The 17827-nt window shown below is 43.8% G+C and overlaps 1 protein-coding gene across 4 annotated transcripts in view; it reads right to left on the minus strand.

Moving 5' to 3' along the window:
• Positions 1-17827, minus strand: part of LOC144149253 (BTB/POZ domain-containing protein 1-like) — a 135624-nt gene that overhangs the window by 73579 nt on the left and 44218 nt on the right. For 3 of the 4 annotated variants that reach the window (XM_077680805.1, XM_077680803.1, XM_077680806.1), the window contains exon 3: positions 15436-15656. The exons of the other annotated variant lie outside the window; for it this stretch is intronic. In XM_077680805.1, the coding sequence (XP_077536931.1) occupies positions 15436-15656 (221 nt within the window). The remainder of the gene's footprint in view (positions 1-15435; positions 15657-17827) is intronic. 4 annotated transcript variants of the gene reach the window in all.

A 17827-nucleotide genomic window follows, 5' to 3' on the forward strand; every position in this document is an offset into this window, starting at 1 on the left:
GCTTGTCTCTGCGCTGGCACACCAGATGGTTCATTTAAATTAAACTTCGTTAATACCCGCCCGAATATCCAGACACCATGAAGATTGAATCTTAAAAACGTTATGTTTTGACCTTCATGCAGCAACAAAGATGTAGTGAGGAACCACAAAAGCTTTCCTTTAACTTGGTTCGGTATGATTAGCAAAAAAACCCAGTATGACAGCTTTCAGCGCTAAAAAACTCACAAGTTACGACACGTGTGGTGTGTTTTACTATTCTGAAAATAATTAGATACCCAATCAGTCTGCTACATTAAACAAAACTTCATATTCTTCATGTTCCCAGAAGGTTCTCACTTCTGTTTAATTTTTCCACGTACACAGTTGGCAATAAGTTGTACTTTCGTTCAATATAAAACATATCGAGTGCTTAACATACTGTTTCCTCACATTCCGAGTATATAGTCACACGCGGGAGGAACGTCAATGACATATATTGAAGACACCAGTGACATGTATGTCAGCGTTGTCTTCTAAATCAGAGAAGGCGGTCACGCTTGGCCTTACCATCTTTTATTTACCAGCTGCTTATGTGGCTGTAGGGTGGGATCTTTTATCAAGGAGGACTGTATGCCTATAGGTTCCGCCGAGCACCACCGTCGCAAATCACAATTTTTATGCCTCATAAGAATCGACTTCAATCATTACGCCAAATAATTAACAAGAATGTTTTAATTTTAGAAGAAACAGTGACTAGTTGACTGCCTATAGGGTGTACACAAACCACTGTGTAACTTCAGCACCGAACCAGGGGGCACGAGTTAACACCTCCGTGGAAATGGTAACATTCAACTTTATCGACCAGGGGATAAGTATCTAACATTGTTGCATTTACCTTTAGCGGATCAAGAGTTATATTTCTAGTAGATAGTTGTCGGGAGTAAACTAGCACACCCAGTACATTTGCTTTGCTTTTAGGTTCCCCAAAAGATTGACATATTTATACTTCACCCTGGTGACTATTTTTTCGTTGGATCTCTTAGTTTCCTCTCGGTTGTGTCCTTTTCTTACGATACAGAACTAAAAATCTTGTATCAAATCTATTTCTCGAAGAGCTCGGAAAAATAAATCAGGCCTCCATTTTCCGTCGCATTTTCGGCGGGATACACATAAAGGCTCCTCCTAGTGAGTGAAGTCTGTATGTACACATTGCATATTAGGTCCCGCGAAGCCTGAATGGCCAACTTTGATCATATCTGCTTCCGTTCTTTCTTTCACATAGCTGTTTCCACGCGTTAGCAATTTTTTAACTACCTCAAGGATTCCTTCTACAAACAGAAAAATATGGGATCTCAAATGTATCGCGGAAGTCTTGATATTCAGTTTTTTTTAAACTCGTCCTTATAAACTTCTTGTAGACATTTTCAAGTTCGCTTTCTTTCTACTACAAATTCTACGCATTTTTCTAGCAAAAACAATCGTTTGCTCCTCATAATTAACCCTAATACGCGAACATCCAAACAATTTTATACTCTATTATTATTGAATTCCATACCTACCAGTATAAGAAAATATACGTCTACAAGGTTATAGCTTTACTTATTTACTACCTGCTTGAAGTCTAAACTTCCTTTGTGGTGTACCATGTTGCTTCGTTTTTATGCTTGTATTGTGTTTACAGTTCCGTTATTCTTGAAATCTGCCGCCTTTTGTTGTGGTATCTTTGGCGTTGCGTGGTTTATGGTTTCCTGTAAATACATATGCTTAGCTCTATAGGCATGTAAATGTATTTCTTTCGCAATGTCTTTCAAATTTTTTGTTGTATTTTCAATGCAAGTTTCGGCGCACGGCATCGGCCTTAGGACCTACTTCGTAACTACAAGTCAGCTGTAAACATGTGTAAATTACTGCAATCAACTCTAAGCTTGAAACCAGAAAATTGTAACTGGTAACCAGTGCCCGATTTCTCAAACTAGTGTGGTGATTATTCTTTGTTATTTTCCAATCGAGATCTACAATGCCTAAATTTGTTGATTCAAAATTACATGAACCCATTTAAGCGGTAAGCGATATTTGGTCCTCTTGAGCATTACTTAGTCATTCAGAAGAAAGTTGTAACTTGTTCTCTGCAACGGACCTCTATTTTCCTAGACTGCATCTCTGCTTACCAAACTACCACCGGGTTCAAACGCCGCCAGCGCCACCACAAACTGTACGACAGCTTTGTTCTCCACCGCAGACAATGTTTTACCTAGGCCTCAAATGCTTTCTGCACGTGTTATCTTGATGATCCCAACATTTTCATTTCTTCAATGTGCTGCCTGATTTTCATGAGCGCCTAATTTAGGCATTTTGCCTTTTGCATCAATATTCTGGACACACAATTTATTACCATGTTCGGTCGCGTTTACCATTTTCGTCCGTGTGGTACTACTGATGACAGGCTCTGCGTGCTCACGTCCCCAAAATTGGCTTCCTTGTCGCCAGAAGCCGCTTCATCAGATTCGCTAACGTTATCGTGGATCCGTAACTTTTTGTCTTTTCGAGAGCAGTTGACTGTGGTTACTAACTCTTCCTCTACAGTTTCCGACGTCACCTCCGGAGTTCCTCAGGGTAGATCTTGGGGCCACTGCTTTTTTTAACCTACCTTAACGATCTCCCAACTAATATTCCTTCTTCAGTACGGCTTTTTCCTGATGATTGCATTCTATACCGTTCTATATATAGAACCTATGACCATCTTGCTCTGCAGAAAGAACTTAATCTCATTAACAAGTGGCGTGGTGAATGGGAAATGACTTTAAATTTATCTAAATTTAAAGTAATATCCGTTAGTCGGAAAACAATAACTCTTGCATTTGATTACTACACAAAAAATTCCAAGGTGTCACGGTCATCTTCTTATAAATACCTGGGCGTCCTTCTCGCCTCTAATCTTACTTGGGCGGCACATGCAACAAACATCTCTGCAAACGCATCAGGAAAGCTTGTATACTTACGGCAAAACCTACCAAACACGCCAAATAAAGCCCGTAAACATGCTTGCTTAACCTTTGTTTGCCCGCAGGTGGAATTCGCATCACCTGTATGGTCCTTATTCCAAGCCTACTTCATTTACCAGGTAGAAGCTGTGCAAAACAAAGCGTCACGGTTCATTTCACGAATTTATAGTCACCCCTCGAGCATCACACCAATAAAACACTACCTTTAATTACAGCATCTAGATCAGTGTTGTACAAGTTCCTCTAAAATAGGAACGAGATCTCGTTCCTCGTTGCCTTCCAATATTGAAACGAGTTCGCGTTACAAGATCCAATATTGAGAAAGAAACGCGGTCCAGTTACACTTTGAACATTGTAACGCATCGTTACATTAACGTTACAGTTTATTTTTTTTTTATTTAAATTGTTGTGTCGGATACTCCTCAGGCGAAATAAGGTGATCAATTTAACACTCACATCACACTACGTGTATTATTCGAATATGTATACCGCCGGCGGCAGATTATCTGGCGATAAAACGAATTCAACGAAAGGCTCCTAGAGGAATTTTCGGAATAAGGAAACCAAGAAAATTCGGAAACCAATCGTCACAGGAAACCTGGCAGTGGGCGCATCACAAAACTGATGGTCCGCTTGGTGCGCGAGGAATTAAGTTTACCGCGGCGCGTTCGAGCGCCATGTCCGTGCCGTACGCCGATCAAACGTTCGAGGTCAGATTCGGCTTGCAGCTCTCAGGGGTAGTTGCTGTTGCGCATCAGATTAGATAGCTCTCGCCTCACTTTGTGCGGCAGCGGAAATATCCCAAGAATCTCAGGCGGAGAACTTCGCGCCTATATAGTTTTTAAACGCGGTGAGCGCAGGCCGGCTATCCTGGTGTGCATTGACAAAGAGCAGTCTCGTACGGCCCATTTGGCTGGCACGGCCGCCTTTAGTGTAGATAATACGCGTGAGATGAACCAGGTACCGTCACGCCTTCTCCTGCTCCAATTTCATGTTCTACCCTTATGCGCAGAAGAAAAGATTGCTGCGGAAGAGGAATCAAAAAGGCCCCGAAGCACCCGCCTTGTGCGCATCTGCAGCCGACTAAGCGACCAGGCCGTGTGCCGCCGGTGCAACCAGCCCGACAGGCTGCAGCCTGCTGCGTGGTTATTCTTCTGCTTTTGACCTTCAAGGAAGCACGCTCCAGAGAAAGGCGGGCAAATTGGGCAGCTTATAAGAACAGAACCCCTGTGTAGGCCTGTGGCATTTGTTCCAGCTTCAGAGCCCTGAATTCTTGGCATAAAACAAAACGGTAAATCATAGCGATGTAACGTTTACATAACGAACGCCATTCCCTCTGCCGCTCATTCGTCCACGCAACGAGTTACCGTTACAGTTCCTCCCCCTGTAGTAGTACGGTGGCGTTCCTCCGTTCCTACCAAAAGGAACTAGTTCCAGGAACGCCGTTTCTTGGAACGCCATTCTGTGCAACACTTATATAGATATACGGCGCACAGTTGCCCTCCTTACTTTGCTCCACAAATATATTCACGCTTCCTGGCCCCACACCACCATTGCGCATGACTAAATGACTACACAATGAACAAAGCATCACACGCATCTCTGGAAAAACAAATTAACAAAATTCGTTGGCTTTGCATCCTACCATAGCACTCGGTAATGACCTCTCCGAGGTCATCGTCAATTTAACTAATCATGGAAATTTTCGCGAGCAATTGCTGAAAAATTTATCTCGATAGCATTGTTTATCCTCCTTGAATTCTGTTTTTCTTCATGGTGTTTTTTGCGTCTGTTAAATTGTTGTTGTTTCCTGAAACCCCTCGTTGTCATTTGTGCAACCATTGTTATTAGTTTCAGTGTATTACTTCGTAATGTGGCAGAAGTTTCACCCACAAGCATTTTTTCGTATGCACCGCACTTACTCCATGCTCCATAATAGAGCCTGTAAAGTATTTTTAAATAAAATAACAAACAAAATATTCCCACGTACCCGCCAAAGGTAGACGAGAATTACGTTCTAGCTGGTGAAACCTGCTTTTAAGTCGCACTAGCACTCACTATTGAATCGCAACCGATATACATACACACTTATGGTACACAGCCCATCCTCGACCTACAATATTGCAGGAACGGTCTCTCCCTGTCTTGTATTCTGTGATATCACGATGCTGTTATTGAATAGCCGGATCAGCGGAAATTCGGTTTCAGTGTAGTTGGGGTGAAGCGAGCGTACGAGGAACGTAATTTCCAGAAAAGCCAAAGAAAATTTTGTAATACCTTGGCGGTGAATTCAGATATGCACCTGTATAACGTTCTAACTGGCTTCCATAGGGCATGCAGTTTGGAACCCAGTTATTCACCAGCATACCGTCTTCTTCGTCTGCGACCCACTTTGTGGCTGTGAAAGCGCATATGTGGTGGTGCGTGGTTATAATGGGCCAAATATGGTCGACTTTACACATAACGTTACGCATTAGAGTCTAATAAAGTAAGTAAGCACCCCCGGATCAACATAAAGACAGTTTACGTTTGTTTTCCGTTGTAAAGAACAAAGTTGCAGATACATAACGGTAACCATGAAGGTATACCTAACAATAGGCCCTTAAAGTTGGTTGGCCGACGAGAATGATGTATGCTATAACAGGCGCAAGGGAAATTTAAAATGTTTGTTTGATCCGGAAGGATTACAGCCACCTGCCGTTACAACGTCCAAACTCCACGCGAATGGCCACTATTGCTACTTCGTGCAACTAGCATTGTAGCTGAACTTTTCTCTGAATCCCAATCTGATGCGGGGAGCTACACAAACGCCATCTCCGCCACCCCAAATTTTCCTGCACATAAGAATTTTTGGTACGAAAGAATTTGCGAAAACAATCTTCCTTCATTTTATGCCTAAACAGCCTGAACACCTTCGTACTATCGGGGTCACTTCCCGTGTCATTTTTTACCTCGCTAACTGTCACAGTGAGCAGCCCGAAATCGTCAGGCCCCCCAATGCAGAAAAGATGCCGACCGTGTCTTTTAACAGCTGTACCATGTGTTTATGGCAGAATGGTTTATTTCATGCTGCATCTTTACGCAAGCATTTCTCCGCCTGGCTCTATGTGGAGGAAAAAATTAAATATACAGATTCTGCATGAATAATCAGTTCCCAAAATAAAAAAATCTATATATGCGAACCTCCAGCTTGGAAATGACAAAAAGTGAATTCCCGTCCTTCATTGCAATTATTCTTACGAAGCGGCCTTATTTGCTGGTGTTGAAAAACAGAAAACCACGTCGTTACCTTCGGCAGCCCTAGAGAATTTCTGGTCGTGCACTCTTGTTTATCTAAAACCCTGTCCTCATTAAAGCTAATCATAGAAGCGCCTTGACTTGGCCTTAGGTGGTCTACTTTTTAGACCACTTTGTCTCTCTTTGGAGGTTCCTGAGATCTACCGTGCTGAAGTCTGTAACTTCCCCTTTCAGTTTCAAACCCCATTTCAGAGGCCCCCAAATTCACATCCGTCTCGTGGCCGGCACCATTTACATTAAAACGGATTAATATTGGCGCTACCAGAACTTTATTTTTATAGGTATGTGAAAGATGACCACGCGTTCGGCCCGTTTGTTCTGAATTCCGGTGCCTCAACTGGCACTTTAGCGAAACAGGCGCAAAAATAACGAGCCCAATGAGACACGAAGCACATTTCTTTATTTTGGGAGCGCTGCACACAGACACATTCTTAACTTTTGTTATTTGCGCACCACACCTGCCTGTACTGCTGTTTTCAATTCGTTTCCTGAGCTCAACATCGACGTAAGCGCCTTAAATGGCTAAAGAGGTGTGTTGGTTCACAACCAAGTCGGTAGAAACAATAAGATTACCTATGCAACTCGCCTTTTCTCTTTTCTAGCGCAACCCCTCAATGGGCGCCCATGAGTGCCTCGCTCTCGTGTGAACCGTGGACAAATTTTTTCTGTGCCTTTCGTCAGGCACTTCTTGTGGCTACTAAAACAACGTCCTGTTTTGGGTCCCGTCCGTCTCTATGCTCTGCTGTGCAGGAATACGAGTTTTCTCTTTTCAGAAAATGAGAAAATTGCGCCAGGACACAGGCTGTAATAGAATTCGGTCGACGAGCCTTAGATCACGAAGACTGACACTGACGACATTGTTTTTACAGCGGAACGATTGTACGCCGAGCCCTTTCCTCCTTCTACGACAGGCGGGGGAACAAAGTAGAAATTTTGCGGCTGTTTCAGTTAATATCTAGCAGAGTTTAACAATGAGCCGTTGCATTTTAAGATGACGCGCCCAAATGCATATTGCTCACCTTTAAATGAAGTGTTTCACGCTATTTTCTGCAATTTTCTGATTGCATAATTAGTCAAGGTTAATTCTAAGGCTTCCGGATTCACGAAGATAGGAAAAAACTAAAATTAGAAAGTTGCCGAGCGGTTGACAAAATATTCGAATAAGCTGTTTTTCTCCTTCTATAAAGTATTACAGTCTTTTGGCCTACTGATGATGCCCGCAAAATACAAAAAAATATCACTATGCGTCATGCATGCTTGTGCTTCTTGATTGTAGTGCTCCCAACCGTTCGGAGGATAAACATAAAAAGCGACAGGGGAGAAGATTGCAGAATGCCTTCCGCCAGCTCAAGCAATAACCACAGAATCGGCTTATCGCCATAACGAACTGTAGCGAGGGGGCGAAATCGCTGCCGTAAACGCACAGAAAACGCCTACGTCACTGCCCCGTCACCTTTCAAAGGGCAGTGCGGCTGGGACTGATCATACGCCGGCCGTTCGAGAACATTGCAAACCCTCGTTACTGCCTATCATGTCACTTTGCGTTTTAGATGCAAAGCATCTCTTAGTCGAGGCTCCGTCCTCCGAGGTCCGGCGACCACACCTCTCCTCCTCTCCACAACAGCTATGATAACGCCGCTCTCTCTGCCCACCTCCTCTGCACACCACCTGTGCGATGGCGAGCGTGCTGCTCCTCTGCTCCCCCTCTCCACACCACTTGTACTCGCTGCTCACGTCCCCCCTTCTCCTCTCCACTTCAGATAACCAGGTCCGCGCCGCTGCTCCCTTCAGTTGCGGCTTTCTGTCGAGACAACGCTGCGCCGTCCGATGAGCTGACAATGGACGCTGGCTTTCGGCACAGTGACAACGCTTCGAAACCGCAGCGTCGAACAGCGGATTCCTCGCTTCGAGAACGAGAAGTCGCCAAACGTTCACCACTACTCGATAAATAAAGAAGACATTTAATACGCTACTACACATGTCTTTACTCTAACAACCAATTAACACGCTACTGCTCCCCGGCTTTGCATCCCCTCAGGGTTCCCACGTGTGACGATGGTGTAATTTTTTGTTTTTGTTTTTCCCGAGCATTGTCAGGAAGCCAAAAAACACTAACACTCAACATAAACAAAAACAAACTTTTCATTAACACGTTTTGCAAACTGGCCTGCAACTTTTTAACTGGAATTTCTTTTTGATAGCTTTTTGTTGCCTAAGAAGTTGGCTACTTAAATTAGACTATTTATCCAACCAAGCAAACCACAAAAAAGTAAGGTGACACATTATATACAAAGGTTACTAACACGCATTTATTCCCAGGTATGGAGTTCTACTTCGTCCGGAAGTAAAACGCCATCCCGGATGCCTTGAAGGCTACACTAGAAAGGTTCAACCATTCAAGGAAGCCTTTTGGGGACACAAACAGCACTCCCTCACAAAAGAAGAATCTGGCCACCCAGCTTTAGTCGTTGGCCCAACCCCCTCATGGGTGACCAACTGAAATCTCGGCCCCATGTCCCTAGCTGCTGTAGAACACCTGACACGGTGACGGTGAGGCAATTGATAGAGTGGAGGGTGCTAAGAATCCTTGTATCCGGACAGGCCGCCTATGGAACTTAAACTTGGTAAAGTTCAGCGGACAAACCCTCTCTAGCGAGGGTAGCTTAGCTGTACTATTAGAGTAACAAAAAGAAGTTAGGGGAGATATTATTAGGATAAGTGAGGCTAGAAGAACAGAAGATATCAGCATACAACTGACTAGCGGGCATATTCTGTGCTTTAGGGGCCTCACGAACATAAAGAGCATGGGGTAATTCTTGATCCACATGGAAATGCCAGATGTGGAAGAATTCTTCGGTGTTAACGAAAGGGTCGGAGTCGTCGTGATCAACCATAACAAGCGTTACAGGTAAAAGATAATACAAGCCTACGCAACAACACCTAGCTTCGAAGATGAGGCCGTACATAGTTTCTACGAAGACGTCGAGTCAGCATTGAATAAGAGAACCTTGCAGTTCACAATTGCAATAGGAGACTTTAACAGAAAAGTAAATAAACTACAACTACTGAACACATTCTTCTGGAAACGCGAGAGCGGAAAATGGACTTGAAAAATTCCTGAAGGGATTACAAAAACTGAATTGACTTCATTCTGAGTGACAACCCAGGCATTGTGCTGGACGTCGAAGTAGTACGCAAGATTAGGTGCAGTGAGCATAGGATGGTTGGGTGCAAAGTAACCTAAATGTGAAAAAAGAAAGAAGGAAGCTCATAAAAAGTACGAAACCCAGCGTCAGGTCAGTCATAGACAGGTTGCAGGAGTATAAATAACCCGTTAGAACAAGTGCGCGCTTCTAGGCGGTCAGAACGAGGACAGTGGGGACACCCTAAATAAAAACCTAACAACAGCAATCATGGAGTAAGCAGCGGGTAAGGAGACGCAGCATGTAGGAAGCCAACTGGAAAACTAAGCAGGCAAACAAAGGAACTCCTTTCGGAGCGTACGAAGATCATATTGTCGAATACGGTGGATCAAACTGAATTAGCTGAGCCGTCAAAATTGATAAAGAAAAGTAAAACAAATGATATTCGTGCGTACAGCATGGCGGTCATCGAGAAAACGTTAGAAAAAAGGAGAAGGCTTGAAGGCAACAAGCAGGAAGCTGGATATTGGCAGAGGCAGAATGTACGCACATAGAGATGAACAGGGTAACTTTACGCACAATATGCCAGAGATAATAAATTCGCAGAACAATTCTACACCAGCTATACGCCAGGGAAGTTGGAGCGGCGGAAAGTACCGAGCCTATAAACGTTGCTTGCTATGTTCCACCAGCAACGAAACAGGAAGTAGAACAGGCACTTAAGGCCATGAAAGAGGAAAGGCTGCAGGGCACGACGGCATAACGGTAGACCTTCTAAAAGAGGATCAAGATTTAACACTGGAAATGCTTGATGAACTATTCTCAGTGTGTTTAAAGACTTACAAGAACCCAAATCCAGGAAAACGCCAACATAGTTTTGATTCACAGTGAGGGAGATGTTAAGTTCGGGCTCCTCATGAAATTATTGAAAGGCGCCGGAGGCTCATATATCGGCGTCGCCTCCGCTTGTAGCTGTCATGTTGCGTCCCTTTCATGCAACCGCAGGGACGCGAAGTTGGGGGCCGCTGAGTGCATGCTTTGTGTTCCTTCCTTTTGCGTGGTAAAAGACGCGGGTGCTTATCCCGAGTACCTCTGTTGCGTTGGTAGGCGGCAGTTCGTTGACGAGCTCACGGGAAGCGAAAGGATGCCGTCTCTTAGTGAGGAAAAGGCGCACGGCAATGACTTTGAGGATTTGCGAAGCCCACGTAGGTGCTGTTCTTTTATGGTAATTCGCCTCGAAAATGGCCTCCTAGGATTAGAGCAGCCCAGCCCCTGTGTCAGTCGCGCACAGCGGCGTCCCTTAGTCTGAGAGGGGATTGGCCACGACTCTCTCATTTTGCCGGCGGAGGCGCGCGGACAAGTGCGAGGCGCCAAGGCGAGGGCACTGTAAGATGTTAGCCGCGCGAAGACTGCTCTAAGCATTCGGCTTTGGCTTTTGAGCAGATGCCACACGCTCAACGTAATGGTGTGACCACTCCACGCGGTGAGGGGCTTTAGGTGGCAGACGCCTTGTATTTGCTTGTCGGTTGCAATAACGTGCGTGAGAAACGTACTATGAGCGCATGAGAGAGAGCGTTGTGTCATGTGACCGCAGGTGGGGACATGTGTAGGACTGGTTTATTCTTGTGGCCAATCAATGGTTTATGTTAAATATTTTGAAAGGTGTTTTCGCTTTTCCTTGAACGCCCTCTTTGGATGCGTGGTTTTTTGGGATCAAAACAGGAGTGTTGGGTTTTGTCTGGGGTCAGTCGAAAGGGATCTAGTTCAGTAAAGATCTTGGCTGAACATAATGCTGCCGGCACAGTGACAATGTAAACGTCATTCTGTCCTGATGTAATTACTTGGAGTAATGTAAATAGGACAAAATAAACCTAACATCCAGCAAGAAAGGCAGTCCGTCACCTGCTTCATGCATCGGCCTTCGGTCATCGGAGCGAGTCGAGATCGTTATCTCGGCTCGAGCGTCAAAAGAACTTCATTATTTCGTCTTCATCATTCACAAAGAAGATGGAGAGGGGAAATATAACTGGAGATAAAGATCTTACGACCTACAGACTCATCAGTCTTCTGTCGGTTGCATACAAGCGATTTAACAAGACAACAGCCGCACAACCGCGAGCCTAGACTTCCAACAACCCTGGGAACATTCTGGGTTCCAAAAAGGATACACTACATCACAACCACGCCATTACAAAGTAATACAAAAATTGCAGTGTATATTAAACCACTTTAAATTATATTTGTAGACTAGGAAATAGCGTTCGATTCAGTAAGCTCCGCCGGAGTGATGAACGACTTAAAGAACCAAGGAATAGAGAAGACCTACCTTCCACTCCTAGACGACATATATGAGGAATGCACTGGCAGAATTACACTTCACAGGCAAAGTGATAAATTCCCGATCCTAAGGGGAGAGCGACAAGGAGATACCATCTCACCAAAATTGTTCACATGTCTGGAGAGCGTATTCAGGAGGCTTCACTGGGAAAACGTAGACTTACGGGTAAACGGCGAATACTTGAGCCAGCTAATGTTTGCAGATGACAGTCTTGCTCAGGGAATCACCAGAGCAACTCCAAAGCATGATTGAGGCACTACAATCAGAGAGCTTCGCTGTGGGGCTAAAAATAAATATGACTAAAACTAAAGGAATGATAAATCAACATGCTGAATGCGCCCTTTTTAGACTAGGAGACGAAACACTTTAACGAGTACAAGAATATAACTACTTTGGCCAGATGGTCAGGGTGGACACAAACCACGAGGGAGAAATCAGGCCCAGAATAGGACTGGGATGACTGCATTCTGCAAGCACTCGCCAATAAGGAAAAGATACCTCTGTACCTAAGCAGAAGGGTATTGATCCAATGCGTCCTGCCTGTGATGACATACGTAGCGGAAACTTGACGACTTACTAAACAATTAGAAAGCAAGCTTCGGTGCGCCCAACGTGTCATCGAGAGAATAATGGTAGGAGTAACGCTGAGGGAGAGAAAACGAAGTTCCTGGATTAGGGAACAAACTCGGATAGATGATACAATAGTTCAAGTTAAGAAAAAAAATGGGCTTGGGCTGGTCCTGTGTCACGACCAACGGACAACAGATGGACCACAAGGAAAACAGAATGGACGCCGAGAGACAGACTAGAAGAAGAGGAAGGACAATAACTAGATGGAGAAATGAATTAGGAAAATTCGGAGGCAAAGAATGTACTAAGGCAGCACTGGACAGTAACGGGTAGAGATCACTGGGAGAGGCTTTCGTGCTGCAGTTGGCCTAAATAGGCTGTTCACGATAATGATGATGGTTTGGTCACGCGGTCTTTGAGTGCACCGGCATATTTATAAACACTGGCTAAAATAAGCGGAAATACCCTGTATATTGAAGTCAAAAGGGCCCATTGTGACATGCGTGGCTCAGCGACCGGATAATTTCACAATAAAAACGAATGCGGACAAGAGAGTTTACTGGCTGCGATGACGAAAGACATGGTAGCGGCATGTTAGACACGATATGATAGTGCTCACAATTTATTTCAGAGCTGCACTGGGAAATTCCCATCGCGGCGGCTGCACAGTTTCTTCTCACGCTAAAAATGCGGCTATCTTTACGTAGGCCACGCCCTTCTCACGTTATCTGCCCTCCCTAGAAATGCTGTTTCCCTGCCTACTTTATTAAAACTCCGTGCAATTTGTACTGCGTGTACTCTGTGACTGGTCTCGCAAAAGCCGGTTCCCAGACCGACAGATAGAGGGCGCAGTGGTCAGGTAAGGATCCGCTACTCCCCGTGCCGCTATTGGAGAGAGAGGGCAGGGAAGCTTCCCCCGGTGACGTTAGCTGTGGATTCCTTCCTGCAAGCCGCAAATTTGAGTGGCGACAACGCTGCCGCACACCGGCACGCGGCCTTTGACCTTCGAAGCGAAACAAGGCCACCACAGCTCCACTGTTTCAGGAAATTACAAACTAGGACTGGGCTTATTTTTTTCTCGTTTTCTGACTAGCTCTAAATGGTCGACGAAAAAAACAGCGTGAAACCATCCCGGCTTCTCACCGACACCACAATTTCTGACAATGCTTCACGGTCTGAATGCATAAATCTTCCATAATGTGTTTTTTCTATAGCGGTGGTATCTACGCTGCAGTGACGCTCAGTTTTTATTAATCACACTGAAGAACCTCTGTATTGACGCAGTCCACGTGCTTTATGATTATCCCGGAGTTCTACACTTTGGCGAAGCGTACGCCTTGTCACCGGTCGTTTCTTTTTGTAAAGTGTAACAGTACCGTGAAACGCCTTGTTAGTGCTTGAGAAATGCTGCAACGTTTCAAAACGAGTCATTCGTTTGTTACTTGTCACTTTCAGGCACTATATTTGTTTTCAGAAGCACGTTTCTAGATGAAGCTGTACCTTTTTGCTCCGTTTTATGCCGCATCCTGGGGAAATAAAGGCTATAGCTGCAGTTACAGTCGCTCAGATGAAGTGCCTTAACTCTCCCACGTTCGTCAGACTGCGTAGCCTACCGGCCGATTTTTCACTTCCTTCCAAATAATCGAAAGCCTTGTAGTTCTCAGCAAACGCGAAAGGTTGCCTTCGTCGTCAAAACATTTGAGTGGCACCCGATTGTCCACAGGTGCAAAGCCAAAAATAAAAAAAAAACTGTTAGTGTGATATTTGACTTTTGGTCTGCTGAGCAGGCTGAATTGGGCTTCCTTTGCGCCAAGTCACCGCACTTCCTCACGTCGAAAAATGGTTACTTAGGTGCATCTTTATTCAAAAATATGTGCCGACACAGAATGGCTACTAATTATGCGTCAAAAACGAGTACTGACAAGTATTTGATTTATAATATAGATTGGTTGTAGTTTCGTACGTGCCGAAGGTACATCTCGGCTTTGAGGTGCGCGGTAATGGAGAGTTCTTGGTTAATTTTGACCACTCAGTTATCTATAATCTACGCTAAAGTTTCGACACACGGTATCTCTAATCTACGCTAAATTTTGGACAGTTTCAACACACATCTTTTTTCCTTTTTTGCCTCTACCATTAAAGCAGTCACTGCAGCCCGGATAGACCCCGCGTCCTAGCGCTCACGAGAGCATTGTCTTATCCAATGCCCACTGGGGCGGTTAATTATAAGAAGGAATTAGCCTAAATAAAACAAATTTAGTTGGATTAACACCTGCTAAGGCAGCGATAAAAAACACTAAGAGAGAATAGGGTCGGCTCGGGAAGTTTAAAATAAAGTCAGGTTGAATCGAATTGAATAAGTTGAATTGTGAACTAAGGTAAATAAGGTTCATTAAAGTAAATTAAAGTTATTTAGACCAAATTAAGGGTAGTAAACTCGTGTGGCTGTTGTATCAATCGGTGTATGTGCGTGTAATTATTCCACATCACAACAGTACACAAAGAGATTCCATATAAAGCGCACAAACAGCCTTCAAAAGACCGGGCAAAATGATTCACTTTTCACTTCGCCGCTAAGCAACTATTCACCCACGAAGGGCGTTGCTTTGTTCCAAGGTACTAGGGGATTTCGTCTAATCTTCTTCGGCCAAGTATGAATAGACAAAAAGAAATGCATACGTGAATTTTTTTGTACACGTGCTTCGGGTTCTTCATAATGTTTGAAGCGATAAAACAACTCTCCAAAGAAAATATTTTATCCTGAACGGACAGCGACCTAAACTCTTCCCCAATGGTGTAATTTAACGCCTGAATAATAGCCCAGACAACACGTTCCCGTATTCAGCTTTTCTCATACAATCACGACTCAAGTGTCCCTCAGCCGGACATAACCTTGATTAACACTTGTGAAAAACAAACTGCTGGAAACTCTTGAAATTGATTATTCAGCATTAGGGATATAAAAGTCACGAATAATTGGCTTCATTCTTTTGAAACACGTTGTTCAAACTCGTCTCATTTGCTCTCACACTGACTTTTCCAGCTAAAACGTGTACCAGCAAAACAAAGCGTGTTCCACAAACGCATATCCACCGGGGATACTCACTCCAGCACTTTGTAGTAGCCACAAGGATGGACGCCAGTTTCTTTCACCCTTGCCGCAGTGGGGTACACCCTGAAAAACTGTGCCAGGATTTCGTTCCTGAGCGTCAGAAACTGCTTGTGGGCTCGAATTTCCCGTTGGTCTGGGAATTTCTCAGGATGCACCAGGAATTCTACATCGGAGTGTTCGCGTGATGAAAGAAACCTTCCCGGCTTCGCAGAGATCTGCAGAAAAGAGTGCCGACATATCAACATACCTCTTCTGTTATCACAGTCGTTTATAAAAATTTGTCATCATAGATGTACACATCTTGTGGAAACTCCTACTTCTCTTGCATATAGCTAAATTCTATCCTCTTCTGATTATCACACAGAACTGAACACTTTGGTGCGTTTAAGAGGTGTCATGCATATTTAGTGTGCCCCTGAAACCTCGCTCGGAATAGGTTTTCTAGCTCATATGGGGAAAGGCCCACCCCCGAACTCATACGAATTATTCCTGCCACTAGGTATGCACAAAACTCGAAATTCAATTACAATTTTAGTTTATTTCGGACACAAGCAAATAGATCTATTTATGTCCACGAAGCGCACAAAACAAGACTCGTACGCCTTCTGATGAAGACTCCTACCGGGAGTACAGATCGGAAAACAGTGAACGCAGTGAAAGAAAACACATCCGTGCAAAAACGCTGTACTAGAAGAGAACCACGAACACTTCAAAATTATAATGACAGAACAAGCCACCACACTTGGTACAGTACAAAAAAAAGATGTTGATTATATCAGCATATCAAAACTAATCACAAGACTAAACAAACAATTGTTACAGTTGTATATTTCCACAAGATAAATAGTTAACATAGGTGATGCATGCTACACTAACTTGGTAAATACAAACAATGTCTAAAAGACAGGAAAGTATGTTAAGACCAGATATATCCAGCACAAGCAGTTTTAATATCTTTTTCTCTTTCCAAATATTTCTAAAGCAATGCGATTCATAAATTACAGATTCATTTAGAGATACAGAGAAGCATTTAAAATCAGTATAATTTAGCTGCCGCTGTTTTCCCGCGGTCTATGCTCACTAAGGTAGTTCGTAAGTGAATTATAAGCTGTCTCTCGTTTTTTGAATATTTTTTAATGAAGGTTACAAATTATTCTTAATCTAGTGATAAAGAAAAATTGCTGTAAAGTTGAGAAAAAAGTACTTTTTTCAATATCTAAAAAATGGAGCTTTCTATTTGAGATAGTGTGCATACGATTCGCAAGGCTTTCTTGTGATGGTGCTGGGGCCGGTCTGAGTAACTTTTATTTCCTAATACCTATACTTAAAGGAAATGCACAAGGTATGAGGGAATAACTGATAAATGCAATTGTTTCTTCAACCACATTGATAAGATCTGTATGAATCGGTATATCAAAGCTGTTGACCTAGATATCTTCAAGCAGACATGAATGACATGTTCTGACCAGTTTAGGTAAGATTTTAAACAAACCCACGGAACTCAGAGTTACTTGCGAGTACAACTTGTTAGTGGCTAATGTGTAGCTTGAGATTACGAGGCGTGGATTTATTCATCTGATTTAATCAAAGAAATCAATATTGTATGTGAGGAACCATATCTTGCGCCATTACGCCACTTACGGTATGACAACAAATTTTGATAATCGAACAATTGCTTTGAGCGCTGAGTAAGAAAGCTGTGGAGTCAAACAAAACACCGCTTACTGCTACTATTTATTATAAAATTTCGAATGTCACAGTAGGCTCTTTATTAGCGTTCGCGAAAAATTCGGACGGGGGTACTTGTTTTATAATTTCCCGTTCCCCAAGGTGACACTACAACGGATCACAAGGGCAGTATTGTTGAGATTTTACTATATCCCTTATTGGCCAGGCATGGGGCTGACTGTTGGGCCAGGGGGCAAGGACCGCGCGGGACATGGTTCATGACGTGGCGCGGCAGCTGCACTTCGCTCAAAAGCTGCAGCCGCCGCCGTGTCCCAGCTCTACTTCCCCTGTGATTGATTGAATGGCACTATAATTTATGGTACTGATGCCAGGAGGGACAATGCCTTCGGTATGATGGGGGGCTCCTTGAAGTCCTGGGATCAAGCCTTGAGTAGCTTTTGCCTCATGAATCAACGAACTGTGATGCAACGGATGGTACAGGTAGCTTCCGCACCTCGGCTGAGGCCACACACTCAAACCTGCACTCGGTGTCTCCAAAATAAAGTTCTCTCTTTCTCTCTCTCTCTCTCTCTCTTTAAAAAGTATACCCATATAGCAAATTCTATACAACGTTTTTTGTCTTCCCTCCGCTTAAACGCCTGCAGTAAAACCCGTCGCACTATCCTAACTGCTTCGACCCGACCAATGAACATGCGAT

This window comes from Haemaphysalis longicornis, unplaced genomic scaffold (assembly GCF_048455015.1).
Source record: "Haemaphysalis longicornis isolate Haplotype H1 unplaced genomic scaffold, Haemaphysalis longicornis Haplotype H1 scaffold_8, whole genome shotgun sequence".
Classification (NCBI taxonomy): domain Eukaryota; kingdom Metazoa; phylum Arthropoda; class Arachnida; order Ixodida; family Ixodidae; genus Haemaphysalis; species Haemaphysalis longicornis.